The sequence below is a fragment of the Chroicocephalus ridibundus genome, chromosome 4 (assembly GCF_963924245.1).
Source record: "Chroicocephalus ridibundus chromosome 4, bChrRid1.1, whole genome shotgun sequence".
Lineage (NCBI taxonomy): Eukaryota > Metazoa > Chordata > Aves > Charadriiformes > Laridae > Chroicocephalus > Chroicocephalus ridibundus.
This window is the reverse complement of record NC_086287.1, coordinates 47230207-47255855: the sequence shown is the minus strand read 5'-3', so window position 1 is coordinate 47255855 and position 25649 is coordinate 47230207. Positions and strand designations below refer to the sequence as shown.

General features: G+C 38.4%; 1 protein-coding gene across 1 annotated transcript; it reads left to right on the top strand.

Annotated features, from left to right (window-relative positions):
• The first annotated feature begins 3804 nt into the window (after positions 1–3804).
• On the top strand, positions 3805–23564 carry SPI1 (Spi-1 proto-oncogene). Its single transcript, XM_063334085.1, has 5 exons — positions 3805–4128; positions 10440–10533; positions 17674–17861; positions 21560–21716; positions 22743–23564. The coding sequence occupies exons 1-5, from the start codon at positions 4084–4086 to the stop codon at positions 23057–23059; spliced, it is 801 nt and encodes a 266-aa protein (XP_063190155.1). The 5' UTR covers positions 3805–4083; the 3' UTR covers positions 23060–23564.
• The last annotated feature ends 2085 nt before the right edge of the window (positions 23565–25649 follow it).

Here is a 25649-nt window from a genome sequence, read left to right as displayed (position 1 = left end):
ATAAATGCACTGGAATGTGTAAATTGAAAATCTGTTGCTTGCAGAATGAAGATGATTAAAAACTGACATCAAACCTTATAGCTATTTGAACACGCCTTAAAGCCAAAGTTTTTCCAAATACAGTAAATAATAAAATATAGCTGAGATGTGAACAGATCTTGAAGCCATACAATTTGCCAAAGGGTAATTTTTTTCTTTGATTAATTCTTCTTTATGGATAGTTTAAAAGTTACAAATAAAATGAGAAATTAAGTGCTTTTCATTTCTGTAAGTGACTGCATATCATAATGGTTCTTAAAAAGTCCATGAAGCTTTCTGTATTATTACTGACTCAAATTACTCTTCTTCCTCACAATGAAAATGGTTATCTTAATTTTGATATGGATTTAGTGTAGACTGTGCTTGAAAATCTTTGCCGATATAGTGAGGTTAGTTAAAACTGTTATTTTAATGACATTTTAATCACATTTCCCACTGGCAAAAGCCCTTGTACATGCCATTACATAAAACTCAGGAACTCATGAAAGCTGGACTGTCAAAAGCACTTTTTTGCCACTAGGAACTGCATCAACTCTAGGAGGGGATGCACACAGAGTGAGGAAAAGTCTTTGTTCATATGGAGCCTGTGGGCACCACGAGGGATCATCAGTGAATGATAACCTATCACAGTGGAAAGGGAAGCACATATTTCAGTAGAGTCTACATGCAGACTGTTAAGGATCCTAATGTGAAGCTCCACATGTGGAAAAGTGGTAACAAATTCTTCTTAGCCGGTAACTTGCAGCAGCCATTTTCTGGCTCCTACTCTGTCATTATGAAAAATAAAATAAAGATATTTCAACTCATTATCTTTAACTCCGTAGCAGTATACGTAATGAAGAGTTAAATGCAGTTGATAGTGCTCTAGAGCTCCAGACCCCACAGGTTCCACAGTCAGAGGGACCCATAAGCTCTCTTAAGAGAAGAGGGCAGATCCTGCCCAAGTCATCTGAATGGATATTCAATGTTAAAGGATGGTATACAAGACCCACAAGCCACATTACCTCTATAGAAAACAAGTTCAATGGAAAACATAACTCCGGGAAGAATATGGAACGTACACGGGAATCCCTTGCTTAGAGGTCTTGTCTTGTCTTGATTACAAGACAAATCAGTACCAGAATCTATGTAAACACTTGTTTCTGATTAACAGACTTCAGGATGAGTGATGTTATATGTGGTTTTAGTAAGGAGAAAAATTACCTTCCAAGCACCAAACAAGGTTTGAGGTAACGGGACCTCTCTGTGATGTGGCTTCGAGTTGAAACCCTTTTGCTTTGGTACCTTGTGGTTAGAAATAGCTTGAAGAATAAATGGGTAGAAGTAGGGGAAGAGCTGTTTCAAAAAATTGCACACACTAAGGTGATGCTTAGAGGGAAAATCTCTCAGATTAATATGAATGTTAAATGTTTTCAGAAATAATCTTCAGAAACTTAATCTTCAACTCAGCAAGGTTTTTGTCTAGTTCTCCAAATTCCCTTCATGGAGAGGGATCCCTACCCTACTTCAAAAGGCTTTCTGAAGGTTAGATTACACTCTGTACGCAGCAGTTCACATCATATGCCTCTGGAAGCTGGTCCTCTGCTATATAATTGTTTGGTAACTTCATCTGATTTTTTTGTGTAAATCATCCAATAAGGTACTGCAAGGATCTGGGCCAAAAGTATTGTCTCAAGGAGGTTTTCCTTTAGGAGTGAGGAGATTCTGTGATTACAAGCACAGAATAAAACACCAGTTACATGCAACAGTGAGAAAGTAATCTACGTTGAATTTTAGCAAGATTGTTACTAGTGATGTTCCTATACAAATATGATAGTGTAAACAAGCATTTTATTTCACTTTTGGCATTTCCATTTATGTAATACCCTCCTTCTTGGGAAGCTTATTCAACTTCTGGACTTTCTGCTGGTCCTCAAGCTTTATGGCATATTATCTGGTTCTAATTAATCATACAGAGAATCAATTTCATTTTTTATATTGATAACCTTGGTGTGCTTATGACTACTTCTATGTTAAACATGATTGATGATGTTGGTAATCTAGCATTCCCTGAGTGCAGAAAGGCTGGTGCAAAATATCTATCCTTATTAGGTAATATCCTGTGCTAAGAGACAGCGTAGAAATATCCTCCAGCTTATGAAATATAGTTGCATTCCACTTTAATAGAAGCCTCTCTGTGTAAAACACTACACTTTTAAACCTTCCAGTAGCTGCTTAAGCTATCTTTCAGTGTATGATGAATCAGATAACATATCTTCTTTGTTCTGAATAGCCTTTTTAATAGACACACAATTTCGACAATTACTTTTATCACCTATTATCCAATTACCCACTTTAAGATTTGTATTTGCTATTGTTCACCCCCTTCTCCTCTGTTTGCACTGAATTTTATCATCAGGACTGTACTTTGCTTCTCTCCTTTTCCCCCAGGTGTTTCTGATCACTTCCAGGCTGGTATCCAAGGGGAAACTTGAGAACCATCTCAGAGACAGAAGCAGACTGTTTAGCAGCTTGCTTATTTCTAGGTTAAAGTCAAGAATTCATAGTACGAATAAAATAAGAATGAAATGCTTGTGTATCAACTGATGCTGGTGAAATTCAGTTTGGGGCTCCAAGAGTTAATCCCCCATCATGTTCTTGATCTTATCCCACTGCTAATATGGTTCGCTTGTTGAGTTCCTTAGGGTGGGGAATGAGAGGAACTTGTGAGTGGCCTCTGGTTTTACCAGTGTACAAGGGAGGAAGTCTGTAGTGGCTGAAATTCCCCCACACACATAGACCCAGGTGAGTGGTGAACAGGCTACTTTCAAAAGCAGAACCTGTGGCACATGGGCATAGATTGAAAGGGAACAACCCAGACAAAGAAACTTCACTTTTCCAAGGCATTAGTAACTAACTGCAAAGCACGAAGGCATTTTGCACAATGAGTGTGTTCTCCCCTCGTAGCAAGGCGCACTCACCCTTGCCCCTGCCTGAACCTCATTATGACAGGTGTTTGTTCAGAGCAGCCAAATGCAAGTAAAACAGTGGGATAAAGAGAGGGGAGAACACCATGTGAGAAGAGCTGAAGCAAAATCTCTACAAGAAATTTCAGCACCTGACTGTTCAGATAGAAGTCTATAAATCTTCTTCTAACTGTTAAAGGCACTCCGGATCTGAGAGAAATCATCATTGCATGGGACATGTAGTACTTTCTCCTTTTCCTAATTGCTTTCTCCTTGCAGGAGCTAGAAAAGAAAAGAAATGATAAGGAACAAGGAAGAGGACTAAGTATCTTTCACTGAATCATTTTGCTCTATTGAGAAGTTTATGAAGAAAGTCTCATGGGCTTAACTTCAGTGTTTCATAGAAACCTGTATATTTGAAACTGCACACTATTGTTTTTTCCTTTCTGCAAAGTATTGCCACCTAATTCCAACACAGGACTATTATTAAAGCAAGTCTATGCCACTGCACTGTCCTCACAGAAGTTGTCAGGACTGTGTCTCTATGATACGTCATTAAACCAGAGAGCAGCACCATCGTTATGGTTCATCTACAGTGGGAAGCACATAGTCTTCCACAGAGCACTGCACCCATATGCTTGTTTATTGGTAGCAGGCCCAGGCTCTGGGTTGCTGATTATACAGTAAGCACCTGCCCATGGCAGATCTGGCTCAGGGCAGACTTCCTGTTACAGCGCCGCAGCTCCCTGAAATGAGATTTATGCAAACTGGCTAAAAGCTGTGATGTCACAGCGCACTGATAGACCCAAGGGCTATCTCCCTTCTACAGACATTTGATAAAATCAGGAACTTCACATACAACTCGGGAAGAAGTTCACCTCAGAACCTATTAGAGCAAAATATGAAAACTTGTTAGGGTCCTTCTCCTATCCTGAGGTCCATCACTGCAAAGGGACTCCACAGAGTCCGAGGATCTCACTTTTTTCTATATTTTTTTCTTTTTTCCTTTTTTTTTTTTTTGTTTCATGTGATTTTTCAAGTCAGTTATTCTGGATGTTTGAAAACTGAATTAAGAAAAATTCACTGAGAAGTTGGCTGAATGTTGCAAGCTTGCAAAATGGAAGGATTTCCCCTCATTCCCCCTGTGAGTATATGGGGTTTATTCCTAATACGGATCATGGGGCTCAGCAGCATAAAGCAAAGTAAACCAGGTTTTATTATTTGAGAATATCTCTGTTTTGGTCTGCATTTGTAATGCCAGGAAGTTGGGCTTAGGTCAATATATAAAGCTAGTGACAACATTGCAATGAATGGGAAATTAACATTTCCTCCCTAAACTTGTATCTGATTTTGATCTCCATTTGTTTTCCCAGATTAAGTGTATGGTATTTTTGTACAGTATGTGTATAGCAAGTCAGTAAATTTTTTTCTCAGTGCCGGCTTTGTGATACAAGGCCGAGTCTTTCTTCAGGTTGTAATTCTTAATCTGGAGTCTCTGACATAATTTATGTATTTAACTGTCTACCAATCTGTCGGAGAAGAGCTGCTGAATGGTGATTTTATGTATTGCAGATTTTAGGACTCTGTGTTCTTTGCAATGATGGCATTTTAGTTTCTAACTTCAGTTTCTCTTGAACTGAATTCTCTTGAATTCACTTGCTATGAAAAAGCAGTTGGTGAATGAGGGAAAAACCCACAGCACCTAATTGGGTCTTTCAAAGTTTTCTCTAAGATACAAATTTTTCTGTATGCTTATGAGGCTTGCTTATATATTTTCTTTAACTCTGAAGCATTGTTAAACTGCTGTAATTTATCGTACGGTTACTTCGGAAATCATTATTTATGAAGAACGTAATGTCACTAACCTGTTGTTCAGAAACAAACCTTAATGGGAAATCTCTAAGCAGAATGGGTAAAAGAGGCACTAACTAGATTTATTAAGTTTGTAGAAGCCGAAGAGATGTCAGATAAGGTGTTTTACTTGGCTTTTTATGTGGTAAATGACTTATGGTAGTTGCTATATGTGTTCAGAAAACAGAAAGAGACAATGCAGATGCAAGAGTCCTTTCAGCAAAACTTGTATCAAGTTTTCTTTTTGCCTTGTCCCATCTAATGAAAGCTAAAGACATGTTTCCTTATCTTCCACTCAGAAAGATGGCCTTTTGAATTCCTTTCATATTTGGTATCCATGTTGACTGAAAAAACACGTCTTCTTTTTGGGAAACCCTTTATTCTAGCAGTTCATCATCAGTGCCCCTGAAATCCCTTAATTACCCAAAGGGTGCGAAGACCCTAAAAATCTTTTTCTTTTTCTTAAGTACACTGCGTTGCCCCGTGGATTTACTGTAAATCCGTCAGGACAAAAATCTGAAAAGAAACTGAGAAAATGAAAAAACTACACAGAGATTTCTCTGTTGTTGGGCTTAAAAAAAACCTAAAAGAAACCCAAACCTTGTCCTCAACTACTCCAGAAACCAGCATTTCCATTTAAAAAAAATATATTATTGTTAATGTTCTGTCCACTCATTCAACCACAGCCAAGTTTTCTGGACTCTTTTCTTCATTATTGAATTCCAGTGCATACATTGAATAACTGGAGTGAAAATCTAAAACATTCTGGCCCATATTCTAATTTGTGTTGCAGTTAATATTCTGACTGAACTCTGCACAGATGAATGATACAACAGGCAGTGAAAATGCAATTACGTCTTACAGGAGCACTTGACACGGCAATTTGGGTTTTATTTTTGTGATTAAAACGTCCAAAAATTAATAATTTTGTGTTTTGTACTTTCAAAATTGTTTTAAGTGCACTTTGAGCACTGCCAGTTAGAGCCCCACATGGCATCGTTATAAATGTCTGTGCCTCCTGGGACTTTTTCAGAGGGGAGACATAAGCCTGTTTGTAGACAGGGGTTTCTGTGAAGCAATAACTTCCCTCCTCTGCCCCTCCCCTTTCAGTTGAGGGTGGGTCAGTAACTGCCTTCCTCTTGACTATGCTAAGAAACTCTTACCCTCCATTTGGAAAACGCTGCTCAAATGATTTAGGAGTACTGCATCTTTTCCTGAAGGTTAGGAATTTCGTATGGAAAAGTTCTGCAAACTGGGCCCATGTCTTACAGTGCATGATAGAATCTGTTTGTGCTAAATAGGGCAAATATTTGTGCTAAAAGGGCAAAAAATTAAGTCAAACACCTTTGCCTAAACAGAGCCCCAGTTATATGTGAATCCCTAAGTAGACACCTGTAGAAATCACAGCTTTGAATGGAAGTATATTTGTATGAGAGCAAAAATGCCCCACAGCAGCACCTGTTCCACATAACTGCATTGCCAGCAAAGTCCAATGAAGCTGGCCCAATGAGTGATCACAGAATCATAGAACGGTTTGGGTTGGAAAGGACCTTAAAGATCATCTAGTTCCAGCCCCCCTGCCATGGGCAGGGACACCTCCCACTAGACCAAGTTGCTCAAAGCCCCATCCAGTCTGGTCTTGAACACTTCCAGGCAAGGGGCCTCAACAACTTGTTGAGGTGTCTCGCCACCCTTAGAATAAATAGTTCTACTCATCTTTTCTAAAATAGTTATACTGTAATTTTTTTCCAAGGAAATATGGTTAATCTTGGCCTTAAAACTTGTCTCAGCAGCACATCATTGGAAACTGTGTGGCGTATTTCTGAATCACATGCCAGTGAACAGTTATGTCAGAAAAACAAAAAAAAAGATCAGCATTTAGTGAATTTACAATCACCTGAAATCATCTGACAAAGCCTTGGTGAATAACAAGAAATTTCAAATTGCTAGTCAGTTGAGTCCCCTGTGTCTCTCTTAACCAATGCCAACTAAGCTTTCTCCAAGTAGATTTGTGGCTTTTCCTTTGATTTTCAGGGCAAAGAAGGAAGATGGAGACAAGTCTCCATTTATCAAAGTCCGTGACAGATAAAGTATGGTTTGTTGACCTCTTGCTTGAGGTTGGAATATTGTTTTAGATAGTGTACTGCACCTTATGGCATGTAGGAAAGGAGATATCAATTCAGACCACAGCCATGAGTTGCTAACAAAGCTTTCTGTCACTCTTTTACATGAAAACAATTTTTAGAACAAATGGCCATTGACACCAGTTAAATATTAAATTATAACATAAGCCATTCTTTGCTTTTTGTCAGGGGAAACAAAACAGTTCAGTGTCATGGAAGTGCTATTAGTAAGTAAGATGATGAAATGGGTGTGTGGGTGGGGAGGTTCCAGAGAAGGACGGGGCAAGTGGGTAAAGATTGGTGCAAGAGGCAACAGCAGCACATGGTGAAATCTCTTCTCTCTAAATAGAGAAAAATCTTCTAATAAATTTAAAAAAAACCACAGAGATTAAAAACAGGTTCTTGGAAATAGTTTCTCTAATGAATAGAGGAAAATAACCCACCTTCCTATAGGATGAGGACAATCAGAAAGAATCCATGCTGTACTGTCTCTGACCACCGTCTGATTAAGCTTATGATACCTAAACTTTTAAATATTTAATATACACCTTCCCATATTAGTTACCGTACCCTTGAAGATCAGACACCAAGATGGAAGTGGTGCCAGTTCTAGTCCTTTGTGAGGATTAATAGGTCGAGATTGCACGAGTTAACACGGATATACATGAAAACATTTTACCAAATGGATCACTGAGCAGAAAACAAATTCAAGGAAGAAAATTCTCACAATCCATAATAAAAAGATTTTAAGTCCCAGAGTTTCAAAAAAGAGTATGTAAAAAAACAGTGATCTATGTAAAAGCAGACTGCTTTTCAGGTGTTGAGTATTTGCAACTCACTCTGCAGTCAGTCAGGTCTGTAAATACTAAGGGAATCACTTTTTTAAGAGTCTATTTAACACACTTTCCTTTAGATCTGGTCATTGAATATACATCTGAACTTGTAAACCAAGCTTTTGAATGGTAGAAATAATTCATTCTCAGTTCTCAGACTGTGAGACACTATTGCCTGTTACAGCATATTGAACTGAAATGGGGGAGTTTGGAAAATCTTAGGGAAGAAGAGAAAACAAAGGAAGAACATAACTAGGAAAAGTCAAATGTTCTTCATTCATCTCCTTTTGGACTGATGTTTGGTCTTTCTGCCAAGCTGTATTTCTGTAAAGATATAAGTGATAGAGCTTTCCTTGTAGCAGTGGAAATTTTATACATAGCAAATTAAGCCTAGATTGACAGGACGCTGATTTCTTTGGAAATTTGTTTATTTTTGGTTAAATATTTATCAGAACTAGAAGTTTTGATGCATTTAGATATGGAAAATTTTTATCATTTCAGGCAGTTTCTAGTATTTTAGTTGAAAGGAAACAAAGACTTTTCTTTCAAAGTATATAAATTTATGACTTTTTTAACCTCCATTTCTCCCAACTAGTATGATGTGCATTTTCCATTTGGATGTTGAGGCCTCTCCTTTCACAGAAAATGAATGCTTTTCTTTGAGTTATGACAAACTAACAATTCTGAATATGAAGGCAAAAACTTCATACATTCTTCAGGTTGACATGATTTAACAGGAAACATGTATTTATGGAAAGGAAATGGGGGAGTTGGGTGAATTAATTTGCAAAGATAATGAAAAGTAGAAATTCCATTCAGAACTTTATCCTGAAGAAAGCAAAACATAGTCTCATTACTTTTTCTTGTCAGAGATCAGAGGTCTAAGGAATGGGAATGAGTGAATGCATATAACCAGACACGACTAGAGAGAAAACAAAGAAAATATGTAGGGGAAAACCAGAAGCATCACAGAGAATCCATGCCATACTGTCTCCTTTGACTACCCGTCTGAAATCTGGAAAATAGGTTATACTTCCCATTAAATCTCTGTGTAGATGGAGGGCAATTCTATTGGAATCACATTGATTTGGAAAGGGAGGCTGCACCTACGCCCTCTGGAGATCAGAAATTAGTCCCTTCACTGGTATCCCTGCTGTAGCCACAATTAAATTATTATTTGCTTCTTTTGCTTAGTCTTTCCCTTAGGTTGTCTTTATTGTGGGTTATCGTTTTCTCAAGATTTTCCCAAAAGAATTATGCACCACCCCAGATCATATTGGGAGCTGACAGACAGTTAATAGATTTGCTCCTGAGGCTCTGAATATTCCATGGATGTGATGCCCAGTTAGTATGTATTGTGGAAGTCATAACATTTTAGGCAATCTTACCAGTCCATTTCAATATGATATGCTACTACAGCACACAGCTGCTACTAAGGTCCAAAGTAATTTCTAAAAGTATTTTCCATTCTTTTCTGTTCTAACATCTTAATCCTCTGGGAATAAGTCTCTCTCTTTCTTGATCTAATTTCTTCAGTGTCACCATAGAAATCACATCCCTAGATGTCATTAACAGAAGAAAAATGTTTCCATTAGTACCTCCTAGAAATAATTTCCTTTCAGAGCAAACAGCAAGAAGGTGTTCTACATTGCTGCTGACTCTGTTAGAATTTGTTCAGATTGGAAGAAAATATTGTAATGAACTTAACTGGACAAAAGTTTAGCAAAGCCCTGTGAAGGACACTGCCCTGCTCTAACTCTTCTTTCTGGAAAAAGACAAAACCAAACATTAAATGTAGCAACAGAATTATGCACAACTAATAATAAACAGACCGCTTTTATTGAAACAACATAAGGCATTAAACCGCATTAACAGTGGAGTACTGGGAGTGGGAAAGAAGACAAGTGGCAAAGTTGCCCTATGTCATCTTGTTTTAAGAAGACAGAGAGGACTTTAACTCTACAGATAAGCATCCAATAGGTCACAACTCAGTATCTGCCCTGCATTTGGACTTTTTAAGTCTTCTCTGTGCGTACCCAACAGCCCTGTGCAGCTGATTTGCACCAGCAAACATTTACAGTTCATTGTGGACAAAAACTGAGAAAGAAAATGTTTTTATGCGCTCTGTCAATGTCATTACCCTCATACAAACTGCCACCATTTAGTGGGACCTCCTAGAACCACTCAGAAAAACATGCTTAGGCAAGACAAATTTCTGTTTTCTCTTTTGTGTACCAGAGGAATAATAATAAAAAATGTCTGTCGCTACCAAAGAAAAGGTTTTCCTGGTGTGCTGGTGTAATAGCATCTTGGCTTGGGCCTGATGTCCAAGATAGCTCTCTAAGTAGTATCTGCAGAAGACTGGAGGGCGGGATATCAGTAACTTGTGTAATAACACAGGACAAGTTCTGCTACATAGTCTGGGTCTAAGGAGACGGATTAATCTTTTTTTTTTTTTTTTTTTTTGGCAAACCAGTGTTTGGAGTCAAGCATTTTATTCCTGCTGATTCAATAAGAACTTGAAGCTTCCCTCTTCTTTCCCTAAGCAATATAAAATGTGTTGGCATCTCCCCTTCACTAACTATATGAATAATTTTGAAGAGATTTGTGTAAGCTTACAGTTCTAAAAATTCCTCTTCTCTTTACAGCCCTCTGAAGATATGGTACCCTATGAGTCAGACCTCTACCGACAGCCCCATGACTATTACCAATATCTCAACAGTGATGGAGAAAGTCATGGTGGTAAGTAAAAATATATCTCCTTGGAGCATAAAGTCTCATGGGATACCACAGGAAAGAGATTTAGGACATTCAGGAAAAGAACATGTTGCTGTGATCTACAGTGTATAAGCACATACTTTCTAATCAGAAACCAACGATATTTTATTCTGCTTAATAGCACTGTTCCAACCCAGAAACTGCAACACGGTTTCTCTGAAAGAGAATTTTAGAAGGCACTGAATGATGCAGGGAGCTTCCAGAACATTCAGTGTATTGCCAGGAAGATGGGATCTCATGATCTCTCCTTTATTATCTTCACTGTGTTTTTACTTTCCTCTGCAGATGAAAAGCACTCTGCTTGTTTCAGAACTCTTTGAGGACATGGATTTGCAATATTGTATTTCTTTTCTTGTGTTCCCATCTCCAATTCCTGTTTGACTTAGGTCCTAAAAACTCTATTTATGCCTTCATTTTAGCTACGCTTCTTTGGTATTTGGCCCTTTTCAAGTCCATATATTTCTCTCTTTCTTTTGATCTCTTTTGCATGCTGCCACACCTGGCTTTAACTTTCACTCTTCCTCCAGTACACCCAAGTACTTCCTTGTAGCTGTTTGTATGTAAAACTAGCTCAATATAAAAATACTGTATGATTATTTATTGCTTCAATTTATGTATGTGATTTCAAAGTTTGGTGTCTTTATATTTTCATGTATCTGGGCACTGGACTCTAAATCAATGCAGAGGGGAGGGTCTTGCTTTGTGAATTTTGTCTCCTGTGCAATACAGTGGTCCAGCAACACCACCCTGGAAATATCAGAGTCAATATTGACTCAGGAAGGAAAAGCACCGTTCTACTGTATCACTCGTGGCAGTCCCTTCAGATCCTGGAGTTTCCCTAAAAGACTCCCACTGATATAGCAACTAGACCCATCACTGCTTAATTTAAGACATCTAACAACTTCACATAGTACTGTTTTATCTGTGGCAACAAAAGCTACCTTAAGGGACAGAAAGTTACAGAATAGGATTGTTCTGGGCATTTAACTGAAAAAGAGTCCTACCCAAATTTGTTCTCTACATTGCATTCAAGAAACGCCTATGATATTCTTAACACCTGCAGACAAAGAATTAATTCAGTTTTTATAAGTTATCTCATGGCATCTGTCAAGTCACATTAATCAAACCCAGCAAATTCCACGTGGAAATTCAGGGTTTTTACATCATAACCTATACCTGTTTACACACCCATAAAATGAGGATAACATTTATTATCTCAAAAGGCAATTGTGGCAATTAAACAATAAATATAGAAGATGCCATGTAGGAAAACACACTGGGAAATAATTTTTCTGTCATTAAATCTAGGTTACCTCAAGCAACATCCCTTTATCTTTCATAATCTTATCATTCCATCTGGTTTACTGCCCATTTTTCTGTTGGAAGGCTGTTCCTAAGCTACACTGCTCAGATCATTAAAATTTTTTACTCATCATAATGAACACAACAAAAGGTCAAGCCACCAATGTGGTTTATGGCCTAACAGTACCTAAACACCCACTTTGAACAGAAATTTGTCTCTTCCTAAACCTGTGTTGCACTTGTCCTAAAGACCCCAAAAAACATTGTTTAATGTTGTAATTCCTACAGTAAGTGGTTATGGAAGAGGCAACTTAATCCCAGCCTGCACATTTCAATCAAATTTTTATTTATGAAATCACCTGTAATGTAATTGGTTCTGTCTAAATATCTAATATGCCCTATGCCTTCCTGAATTGTTCAGAGTCCAAAAGAGCAACGAGCAATCAAAGAATACAAAACGGAGTAAAAAACACAAATTAACACATGTTGCTTCTTTCCTATAAACACGACAAACCCAACTTTGGCTTTTGTTTTGTTAACGTGACAAAACTGGTGGGTCTTGAGAAGAGCTGTGCAGAAGAGCAGGAAAGGGACATCATAAACTACTGTAAGAAATATGGACTAAGTGTTCAGAACAATGTGGATAAAAGCACAATGATTGAAAAATGACTGGGAAAATGAATAAATAAGGCGCTGCAGTGATAGCACTGAAGCAAAAGAGCTGAGAACCTGATTAGATAAGAAAAAAGAAGAAATAAGTAGGCAGAATTGTAAGAGAAGAGTTCAGCTTGGCGTACGATGAGATCACTGGCAATATATAAAAAATAATTTTGCAGGCCTACTCAATAACACCATGAACCTCAAAGAAAAGCTACCAGATAAAGTAAATAAATACTACAAGACAGAATAATACTTCTGACTTTGCTAATAAGGGACCGCTAAAGAAATAGAAAGTCTTGCTCACGTGTCAGACTACCTCTCTCTCATTGCTAGAAAATTAATTTTGTGAAAGGAAGATGGCAATAGCTTAATCTGTAAATCTGTCGCACATGGATTACTGACACTTTTCTAGAATATCATGCTGAAGGCAACCCCTACTTTATGTTTATGTGAGCAGGCAGTAAAGTGCACACAATAAGCAAACACTAAATATAACAAGCAAAAACACACCAGAAAAATATCCATATTTTTGAAGCTACTTCAGGTGATCATGTATTTGTCCATCACCCTACCCTGAGTTTGTATGCTAGTAAGTCTGTAAATGTAATACAGCATGTTTTGTAACACTAATGCAATCTTAGTAATTACAAAATGCCACTGCAGCTTTGTCTCTAAGTTATTACTAAACAGTATTGGTTTAGTAAAAATCACCTTTTGTATGAAGCTGAATGCTGACCCTTGTTCACTTTGTTTCTAGCCTCAGGGAACTTATTAGATTTCATGATTTGGGATTTTATTTTCACCATATGACTATTTAAGAAACTCGGCTTTGATTCTGTTAGGATTTTAACTCACATAGAAGTAGAGGAAATTCCAAACATGTGAACCTTAGTCTCAAATGCTATATGGCAAATCGAAAGAACTCCAAACTTCATTAAAAAATCCCCTTCAAAGCCATTCTCATGATTTGCTGGGGCCTGACTCATAGATTTTCGAACATTTGGCATTATTAAAATCATGATGTTTATAAAGTGAGAGCTAATGAGTTCCTACTGTGACTATAGGTAAGACTGCTGCACTGCATAGGAGCACAGCATTTCACTCAACAGAAAAGTGATTCTGTAGGGAGTCAAGATATCCATTTTCCAGTGTCCTTCAATATTTGTCTCATTTCCTCTATGGGTTTTTTCTTGACTTGTTTTTTTCAGATGAGCGAAACATAGTGGGAACATATAAGCTGTGCAATGCAGCACTGTGTAAGAAACCCTCTCCTAGTTCAAAATGAGTTGGAAAATCTGTACAGCACAGAGCAGAACCACTCCGAGACACTAGCTCAGACCTCACAAGAACAGCCATGTCAACACAGTCATCTCAGAGCAGGCAGAGTGCTGTGCTGACAGAGCTGTCACGTTTCCGGTTCATTTGCTGGCTCATGAATTTCTCATGGTTTTGCACTGTGTAATGCAGATTTAGCCTGTTACTCCACTTGATAATAAATACTTTTCTTAAGCCTATTTCATATTCTAATTGCTGGTTCTAACGTTATTCATCTATTAAAACAGGAGCAAAGAGATTTACATTGGTCAGAAGATGACTGAGAAATTTCAGTTATGTTTTCTCACTTGCAGAGTGAGACTCTACCTCCATGGTGAATATTAACACAATACCTTTAGGTCCACTACTGCTTCCCAACAGGCTAACATCCTCTCCGTCATGGGAGGGAGCTCAGAATTCATGATTGTCCTTCCTCTAACCTTTCACTACATACAAGACCAAAACAAACATGATCTCCATGTCTCTATAAGAGAGAATTTTTTTCACATCCTCTTTCACTTCACATGAAATTTCTCATAATGACTCCATTGTGTAGCTATACCTTGGCTTTTAATGACATTTTCCTTTACCCAAAGAATAGACACTTTCCATTTCTAGAATTTTTCTCTTCTTTCTTTTTTCTTCCTTCCACCTTTACATTTTTGAGAAAAGAACAGAATTGCTATGCGTTACTGACATAACACTAACAAAGAACACAGAAGTAAATAGCTACTCATAACCCTAACTGCAGACGCAGATATTTAAAATTCTTTAATATTTTCACGTGCAATAACTTAGCCAAGATGGTTAAGTGCAGGGGGGCTTGTGGAGACAGACTTTGGAGTTTCTCTTTTAATGCAACTAAAACAATATTGGTTTTCCTAAGTATCACTGTGAAATTATAGATAATTTAGAAAGAAATAAGGTCTTTTCCTCCTGTCACAACGTGAATATTTGGACATAAGTTTGTGTTGAAGTAATTTCTGACATAGATTTATTTTGTAACAAATTAGTATTATGTGGTCACTGTAAGTCCCTAAATGCTGTGCTATTAGTACTATTCTGTTGTAGTATTTTTACAGCAGCACCTAATTCCATAAGAAAGGAATTCAGTAACAACTAAGCTAAATATTACATAATGATCAACATGAATATGCCGAAATAGTGTTCCATAGGTTAATTTATTTGCCAAGAAACAGTTTAAAAGAACAGTTCTGGAGGCAGCAGGAACTTTGTCATAGGCTCCAAACTGAGCTCCAGACTGCTGATAAAAAAATAGTGAAGAAGAATCAAAAGTAAACTACTCGGGGCATGCACAAATACTCATGCATATGCATGTTGGAAACGTACTGTCTTCTCTCTTGACCACCATAGTTACTACTAGTAAGACATTCCAGAGCTGAAGACCTGCTGTTGACAGCCTCACAGTTTTGTCTGGGCTTTGTCATCCTCACAATTATGCACTGATCTCATATGCTGTAGCAGATTATCAAAACCAAGGGGTCTTTGAGAATATACATTGCCATCTGACAGAGGACTTTCTGCACATGGAGCAGAGACAGATCATTCTAAGGAACAAGGGCACAGATTACTCCTGCAATGTATTCTCAACATTTTATTATACAGGGCTGCCCAAGGTATAAGGGGCCTCAATAGTTGGCTCCACTTAGAGAAACCTGAGAGAGAAACCTGAACTAATTTAGTCCAGAAAAAGTGTGAGTTAGTGGTCTTCCAACTAAACAAAAAAGTTTCTGATTGAAAATGCCCACAGTCTCCTACCAGGACACAGGTTTTGATGACCTGTGGATTCAAACTAACACAGACTTTGCCATTTCCTGGGCTGGAGTAGATGTGAATGTAAAAGTACCTGCATCCATGAAAACTACTTTTTTACCAGAGAAAACAATTTTTTTCTCTAACACTGCAACATGAAAAAGTGCTGCTGCATAGCCCACAGAAAGCTGTATACAACAAAGCAAAGAAATTACAAAGTAATGCAGCAGCTCCCTGGCTACTTTTATAAGCACCTTTCCTTCCCTTTCACATGGAGTGACATGGTTTATCCATGAATCAGAAAAGCAGGAAGGACAAAAATGTAGCACTGGTGTGGTAAATGGTCTGATAGAGCCTCCAGATACATTTCTACAGACCTGAGCCATAACAGCAGCTAAAAGAGCTTATAACTTCTCAGGTACAATTATGTTTGGCATAAACTTATCACTGGGTTCCCTCTAAAGCAGGCCACATTCAAAGTCACTATCCCAGATTTCAAATCCTCAAAGAGATTAGACCTAATTGTTTGAAACGTAAAAGAGGAAAGATGAGATAGAAGCCGAGAGAAAGAATGAAACTGGTATTTAGGAAAAAATATTCACAGCACATTAGTATCCAGATAATATCATAGGCAATAACATCATATTTCAGAATGAGACAATTGCTCCTCTATAAATTCAGTACAACTACGCTTGGAACAACATGTTCAGTTCTGTCTGTCACATTATTGGAAGGATGTCAACAGCTGGGAGGGAGTGTGGAGAAGTGCACAAATATGATTAGGAGGGTGAAAATGCTGATTTATTCTGAAAGACTGAGAGCTAAATACATGCAGCCGGGTTAAGTGATAATTAGGAGTATATTGTAAGGGTACATGACAGCAACCTGAAAATGTGTGAAGGGTAGTACGGAAATTATAATAATACAAGAGAAGAAAGCTCAGAATAGTAAGATATAAATTAGAATTGTTACATTGAATATCATAAAGAAATTTTGGCCACAGATAAAATGATGCAGGAGAAGTTAAACTGTGAAAGATTAGTTCACAGCTCAATTAGAGTGGAGGATGTGATGTTGACTTTGATTTTAAAAACAGGGTGCACACAAATACATGCACAATTATGCATGCAGCTACTGTATATGAGAGAGAAATAGAATTTGCAATGCTTCACATTTCCTCTAGCAGATTTTAAATTTTGAGCAGCAGATACGAAATTCTAAAACTTCTGGAGGCTTTTACTGAAAAAAGCAGAAATCTAAACCTGAGAATTATATGGAATTCAATTTCAAAAGTAAATAAATCGGGAAACAGTATAGTGGTTATGTAAGTACTTTTTTATGTTTTTGAAAAAATCTGTATTATCGCAGAAATGTACTAAAGAGATAAAAAAGGTAGAGAAAGAGTCTGCATCAGAATTTCGCCTCACTGTAAACAGTGTACATAAGACTGCCGCAACAGTTAATCCTTTTATTCTCTAGTATTGGTACTGAAAAATGCGTGAAATACCAACACATGATTACAAGAAATATCTGGGAAAGTGCCCTACCTTTTCTGCAGCATTCCTGACATTTTGGTAGCAATTTAAAATGAAGACTGAGGATAATTGCAGAATGATCAGTAAATTTTCTCCAACTCCTCATTTCCATGCCATGAGGAAAAGTATAATGAGAATGTTACAATATGTAAATCAGTAGAATTTTCTCCCTGAGGAATGAAAATGTAAGATTGTTATGGTCTCTTTTGCGAAATGTGCCAGCATTAATGTCTTTTGCATCTTGTGCAAAATTATCATTGCAATACACCTCTCCATCTCGAAGAGTATTCTCCTAATTAAAGTGGCCTAAGTATTAATTTCCAGCCACAGGCATTTATGAGATTAGGAAAAGAAAGTTTACAGGGACCTATATAGATTGCCACCAGAGACAGACAGGTCAACAGGGATGGTGTGGAGAGGGCAGAAAGGACAGTGACAGGAGTAGGAACCAATGAAAGACAGGTAAATGCCACATTTCTTAATCTTGTAATGACAGACAATCTGTTTGTATTTTCCTTAGATCATTACTGGGAATATCATCCACACCACATGCACAGTGAGTTTGAGACCTTTGGAGACAATCACTTCACAGAACTGCAGAGTGTACAGCCTCCCCAGCTGCAGCAGTTGTACAGGCACATGGAGATTGAACAAATGCATGTCTTGGATTCTGCAATCCCAACCCCACACATCGGACTCAACCATCAGGTATAGTTACCAACCTTTACTCATAATTTAAGATGATAGTTAAGGGTAAGGAAAATACTGCATCAGGGAACGCATACTCTTACATGAAAGAGATTGCTGAAATGAATTACACAAGTTCTTACTGAAGAAGCACTTGATATAAAACTTAATTCTCAGGACAGTGTGGTTTAAGCATTCTTTTTATCTGGATGATGAGACTTTGATGTTCCTCAAACTGTGCCTAAAAAGATAATTGCATTTTGTGGAGGTTTTTGAAATTTAATAATTTTGTTTAATTTGGAATGAAAATCAACTGGTTTGAAATCCTGCAGAGGAAATGGACCTGAGAAGCCATGCATTGTCACAGCAAGGGTATCCATGACTACTGGAAGTATTCTCAGCCTCAAAGTAGTAGGAAAGTTTTAAATATTTCCAAGCAACCCTGACAATTTTACATGACCCACAGAAGAAATGCTAACAAAGATAACTCATTGGTAATTTTACCACAGTGAAACAGGCTGAGGAGAACCTACTTGTGCTTTTACCTGAAAGCAAATAAGCCATGAGCCTAAACACACTGTCTTGTCTCTGTTCAGATTTTACATGAAGCCAGACATCTCCCTGTAAAAAAAGATACTGCATTGTACAGTAGTACCAAAGTGCCAATGAATTTTCACTAAAGCTGAAATTATAAGGGGTTCCATGGCACGGCAAAGACACTAAGCAAAGTGGGTGTGGCAATCAATTTTAACTCTTGATCCTACAAGAATATGTCCAAAGTCATTACTGGGAGCAATAAGAAAGCTGGGTGATCTTGTGCTAAGGAGTTTCCCCAGGCGAGCAATGTTCAGCTACATACAATGTGTTGAACACAAGACAGAGTAGGACGGAGGTCAGAGAAAGACGTGTTTGCTGATTACAGTGCTGAATATAATGGTGCCATTGCTGAAGTTTTGTGAGAGAAACTATATGCATGGAGTTGTCATTTTGTGTTTCTTTGTTCAAAGCAAACTGAAATTGTATACAAATACTGCATTAATTGAAAACAAAGAAGGAAAAAAAAAAGAGTGAATAAGTTAACACTGTCAACAGGAAACTAACTGACTGAAAGCCATCAAACTTCTCACCTACTACTCAGAAAAAAAAATCAGGAATAGAATATAAGATGTAGATACAAACAAAGAATTAGGAACAGAAACTTACAAATATAAAAAATGCTTAATGGAACAGCAGTCTGTGGGAAGCTTCAAGTCTTTTCAGTTGCTCACTGCAACTGCTTGTACATAATGACCGACCACTGCCTCCAACCAAGGGCAAAGACTAAAAATTAGCCCCATTATGGATGTCTTTAGAAGTACCACCAAAAAACAATCTTTCATTTCAGGATGAAAGGCAGAGAATTAATTTTGTTGCAACTTTTGATAAAGAGCACTGTGCTCTCTCTGCTCCACCCTACGCCAAGCTGCAGAAGACAGTACGTAGAATTCACGACTACCCCCCTCTTCCTTACCAGCTGGGAATCTTCGGCTTTTTACTTTAACCTACAGTAGCTCATGCAAGTGGCACTCAGCATGCTCTGAGGTTCAGACGCTGGTGTGTCTCAGCCATAGTCCTAGACAACACATACTATTATTCAAGCTATTTTCAAAGAAACAGAAGCAGGAAGCAAGCTTTAATCCTCTGCTGAATTTGCACCAATTATTTGGTGGTCTCACCAAATAATAAATTAAGAAAAGAATAGTCCTTCTGAAGGGAGAATGAAAGAAAATGTTGGAAAACTCTGAAGAGCTTTAGAAAGAAGAATATAGAAAGTAGCTAGCAGTTTCTTAAGCCTTCTCTCTCCAGAACTCTCTGAGTAAACTGGTTCTTTCAAACACTCTAGCAGGTCCTCTGCAACTCTGTGTAACATAATTGTGTGACACTGTATGTATTGATCTACGCTGAGTTTCAGGCATAAAGGAAGCGTAGGCAAAAATACAGCAGATCGGGAAAGTGGGGACTGTGTGGGGGAAGCTTACTCAACTCCCCAGGTTGGTTCTGCAACTCCCTTCGCTTGTGAGACACCATTCCCCCTGCCTCCTCCACAGCCCTCTCGCATTGTCCCTCTCCAGCCCCAGAGGAGCAGTTTCCTTACTCCCACTTCATCCCCCAACACACTCCAGGTTTCCACAACCTTTTTCTCTGCAGGGGCGCCAATCTCTGTTTCCCTCCCCTGTAAAACATTGTCCCACCTTCTCATTCCCCTTCCCCCACGGCAGAGTCTCTCCCTTCCTTCCTACCCATGAGGCCACAGCTCTCTTAACTGTAAAAAGCAAAAGGTGACCCTGTGGTGAGGGCTGAAGTTTCGCTCTTGGGGATCTGACAGGAAGCTTACACACACTCTTACCCAATCCTGGCCTTCCTGCCAGATCGCCTCCAGCCAATCTGCCAACTCATTAACCGCCAGCTGCTGCACCCCAAAACCAGGCCTTTGCACACTCCTTATTGGGACATTTTAAGCTGGTACAAAACTCATCTGAAAAGCACCACGCAGCAAAGCCTGACATGGGGTGGGTGGTGTGACTCATGAAGTCACCAACTCCCCGCTTCAGTGCCTACGGTCCCCTGGGAAGGGAATCAGGCTCAAGACGTACTTTCTTGGTGGAGGGAAGAGCAATTCAAAAGTAGCTCACCTTCCAGGACTATCGATCTGTCCCATTTCATGAAAACCACATTCTGTATGCTGCTGTGTTTGGGAGATATTGGCTGAGTCTTTTTAATGTAGGAATTGAGTTCTTACACACTGCCCCTCAGATTGATCTGTTTCTCATTCTTAAATAAGAAGCTGCAATAATTCATGGCAACTGGTCATAATCCCTAACAAACCAGACTGCAACTGAGAATTTACAGAGCTGAGGTATATTCCACACTGCTCCTGACAAGACCTCTATATAAGGGCAAGAGAATTTAGCACAAAAAATGGCTTGCTAGCTTTGCAGATGAGAAATCCCCATTAATGGGGAATTTTCAGATAGCCACTTAGGAAAAGAGAATGTGAGACAATATGATGTATGTTCTATCTTAGCGCTAAGGCTGTTCCCCTCCTCATGGGGGAAATTCAGGACAGGAAGCTGACAGACCTATGTAATCCCTTCTCTAAGAGTTGGATGCAGTCCTGTAGGGATTCAGTGCTGTCAGATGGTACTATGCCTGAAAAAGGAAGAGGACCACAGAGCCAAAGCCAGTCAAAGCAGCCATGCTAGGACAGAACTGTTTAGCTCTTTCAAATTTAAGAGAGTAGTTCCAGAAGGTCTGCGTTCAAGAAAAAGTTGTTCTCAAAGGCAGTTTTACACAGGGGACAGGCAACAGGGATCAGAAACTCATTAGGACGAATGCTAGCATTGGAGAGGTATGGGAGAAGAGGAGCAATATCACTTACATAGAATATAACATATGGGAAAGTTCTGATTTTTACGATCTTACTCCACCTTCCCCCTTGTAAAGATGCAGCTTTGTACATGTGTATGTGTTGCCTGTTAGCTGGAAGTGTTTCTTAATTGCATAGTATTTATTATAAATGTCAACAACTATGTCATTCAGTATCACCCTAAACAAACTCATATACCTCTTACTTTCTCCTGCCTTTTCTCTGTAACTCTCTCCACAACATTTCCTTATTTGATCTCCATGCCCCACTCTCTGTCACTACCACCTCCCTCTACTACTCTTTTCTCCCAAAGGTGTCCTATTTGCCCCGGATGTGCCTACAGTACTCCTCTCCACCGCAGCCCAGTTCTGATGAGGAGGACATAGAGAGGCAGAGCCCCCCATTGGAGGTATCAGATGGGGAGACTGATGGTGTGGATCCTGGGCCTGGAATTATGCATGGAGAAACAGGTCAGTGAAGACAAAGGGAATTCATCAAGCTATGTGCTGAGCAGTTGTTACATTACCATGATGATAACAATAAAACTGTAGAATTACTGTGCTAGTATTTTATCCCACTGACAAAGCTTCACTTTCCCTGACTCCTTGCACTCTCCTGTCATCTGCATCTTTTATGACTATAACTGTGTCTCTATCTCAAATCTTGTTTCTTCACATACTCCCACTTCATCCTTCTGCCTTGCCTATTCAGGTTTCCTGAACGGAAATGGCTTTTGCCATTTCTACTCCAATTTCCATTAACAGATGGGAAAACCAAGGCAAGAGGTTGTAGAGAGATGGGGGCTGACCTCTTCTCCCTGGTGACAAGCGATAGAACGAGAGGAAACGGGTTCAAGTTATGTCAGGGGAGGTTTAGATTGGATATTAGAAACATTTTTTCACTGAAAGGGTTATTAAACATTGGAATAGGCTGCCCAGGGAGGTGGTGGATTCACCATCCCTGGAGGTGTTTAAAAAAAGGGTAGATGGGGCACTTAGGGACATGGTTTAGAAGTGGCTTTTGTCAGAGTAGGTTAAAGGTTGGACTCGATGATCTTAGAGGTCCCTTCCAACCTCAGCAATTCTATGATTCTATGATTCTATTCTAAGAAGGTCAAGGAACTGATTTAAAAAAATATTTAGCTCTGTTTGCTCAGTACCTGAAAGTCAGGTTCTGCATAACCTGCCCAAATCAGCTTCAGATTAGTTTCAAGTTAGCAATGTTTGTCAGTTAGCTTCAAATTAGCAAATTAATTTCAAAACAAGGGTTGGGCCTTTGGAATTCCTTATTCTTGTTTTTTCTTCTTGGTATCAATGCACATTATGTTCTCACAGTGTTAACACTGTCTATTGTTACAAAAGTTGCAAACTGAAGAAGTTACTTGACTGACAAGCTACCCAAAACAGTTATATGAATTATATATGCTCTGCTGTTTCACTAGGAACTACACACTGATCCTAATGCTCCACTGCTTTTCTTCTCTGACTCTCACACAGGCAGCAAGAAAAAGATACGTCTGTATCAGTTCCTTCTGGACCTTCTTCGCAATGGAGACATGAAGGACAGCATCTGGTGGGTGGACAAGGAAAAAGGTACTTTCCAGTTCTCCTCCAAACACAAAGAAGCATTGGCACATCGCTGGGGTGTCCAGAAAGGCAATCGCAAGAAAATGACCTACCAGAAGATGGCACGGGCTTTGAGAAACTACGGCAAGACAGGGGAGGTCAAGAAAGTCAAGAAGAAGCTGACCTACCAGTTTAGTGGAGAGGTGATGGGAAGGGGGGTCACTGATAGGAAGCATTATCCTCACTGAGGCCATGGGACCCTAAGCAAGAAAAATATTAAGACCTCCTGGCTGGATACCAGCAGAGGAGATGGACGCATCTTTCTCTTTGCTTCCTGTGCCCCCTTCTCTGCCTTTAAACGGCCTTTACCGTCAGATGTTTCTGGTACGAATTCCCTTCTTCAGCATCTGAGAATCCTAAATGTGACAGAATTCTTTGCTTCCATCCTACAAGTTGGACAGAGTTGGGAAATTTAAACAATGTACAAATACATTATTGTCAGGAAAGATTTTTTTGATTGTATTGTAATTAAAGAATACACCTGATGAAGTTTTGCCTTCAAAGGTGGTGCTGTGTCATTCACAGTGACACTGTATTAGCTTACAGCTTTCAAACTAGCATTAATACAGGCTCTGCCGCAGCTCTCAAAGCTAGAGAGAAGTTTGCAGATCTTGGAATGATACTCGTTCTTTTAAACAGTAATAACATGTACATATTTAATAAAATTTGATATAATGAAGTTCTGGTGTTTGCATAATAAATGATTACTTCACAAACAAATCTCATGTGCATTCAGTTATGTAGATACAGCTCATCTGTGGTACCTGAACAAAACACACCCTGGGTTATATGGCCTTATCCATCTGTCGCTACTTTTTAGTTTACTGAGAAACAATCATCTCTGCTGTCAAACTAAGTAACAAAGATAATAGGTGAGATACAATACTGTGAAAGAGACTACAGTACTGAAGTCAATTTTAGAATACATATATATATATATCTGTCATTACTTTTTCCTGTGCAAATGAAGCCCTGACAGTTGAAAAATTTCTATTCACTGATACCAAGAATGGCATTTATAGCTCTATCCAGTTTATAACATAACAATTAACCATGTTCTTCTGTGGTTTCACTCATTTTCCTGCTCCTGTTCTTTCCTCTTGCTTGCTTACCTCCCCAGTGATATCTTGATTTTAGCTTAGGAACCTTTCTGGGAAATAAGTTGCATTTAATCATATCTTTGCAGAATTCTAGTACAAAAAGTTTTCAAGCTTTTAACTGTGGATTTTAGTCCCTACTGTAAAACAATTAATAGTAACCAATAACAACTGCATTATATAGATTACCCTCAAAATGCAAAATAAAAGATAACTCGACACCTGAGAATCAATGGTAAAGTTACCCAGTACATCTAAACACAGAAAAGAAAACTGAAGTCAACCAATACTAAGAAAACTAGCATTTTAACTTTTAAAATTATTTGACATATCTCAACTGTATTTAAGCACTCAGCAATCAGGAAATATCATCACAACTCTTACAAAATAGATGAGGTGAAATGAGATAGGTCTAGAATGAAAAGAAGGGTTTTGCTTAACAATATTAAAATGTAATAGAATGTGTCAAACACGACAATTTGGAAGTCATAACTAAGTAATGTAACTAACTAACTCGAAGCTTTTCAGAGCTTTCTCCTCACTGAAACCAGAAATAGTTGAAAACAACGAGCTTCTTACAGACCTGAGTTCTCAAAATTATATCTAAATGTAGTCAGTTTTATCTACACTAGTAATCTCACTATGGAAGTGAAAAGTCTGGTGACATCACTAGGCTACAGTGTCTCCTTGGAGCCAAACAGAAAGAAGCTCCTGCTTCAAAAAAATCACAATGTAGTACTTCCCAATTCTTCTTCCCAGTTCATGAACATGATAAATGCATCAGACAGTGCCAGAAATCAACTAAGAGTTAAACGCGGGTGAGAGCTTCAGAACTTTCTCTATCCAAGACAAGAATAATAAATAGAAATTATCTTTCAGTCTTATAAAAAAATCTTACAACACAACTTTTAGTTACTGTTCTTTAAGGATCATGTATATTGTCCTAGTTAAATATTTTTTATTCAGTTAGAGTTAGGATATGCCAAAGCTATAAAACAATTTAAGAAGAGATTTTGTTTCTAACATTGTACAGTAAGAATTTACTTCCTATAGGACACAGTGTAATACTCACTAAATGAGACTCATATAAACTCCATCTGCATCCATATTGCAACTGTAGGATGGAAGGTGAAGAGTCTGAAGGCAGCTCTCAGAAGACTAGAACAAGACTCAACACTGACATAATTAGGGTTTCTTCCAAGCTGAGCCAGAAACTCAGGACTTTTCTACTTGGTACTGATGATGACTCTCCACCACTGACTTGCTACTGGAAAGAGAAAAAAGACATTTGCCCTCATCAGACTTGCAGATTTGATACTCAAGAAAACTAAAAATAAAATAAAATTCCTCCCTTCATAAAAATATCTTTATCACAAACACAGCTTGAAAAGCAGATCTGATCATTCTCTGACCCTATAATTTGGAGGAGAAGGAATCATTTCCTCCTCAGGAAAACTATGATGACTGAAAAGAGCTAACTGGTGAGCTAATTCTGAAGATGTTTAGGATATCACAAAAGCCATTTCAAGCTTGTCAAAAAGCCTTCTTTGATCTCACAGACCAAGTTTTCCATTTTCCTAGCAAGTCTTGCATAGAAAACAATTAGACACTGGAGAAATAATACAAAATTAAAATAAACATTCAAACAAAACCAACAAGAACCTTTAAATGAGAGATTTGA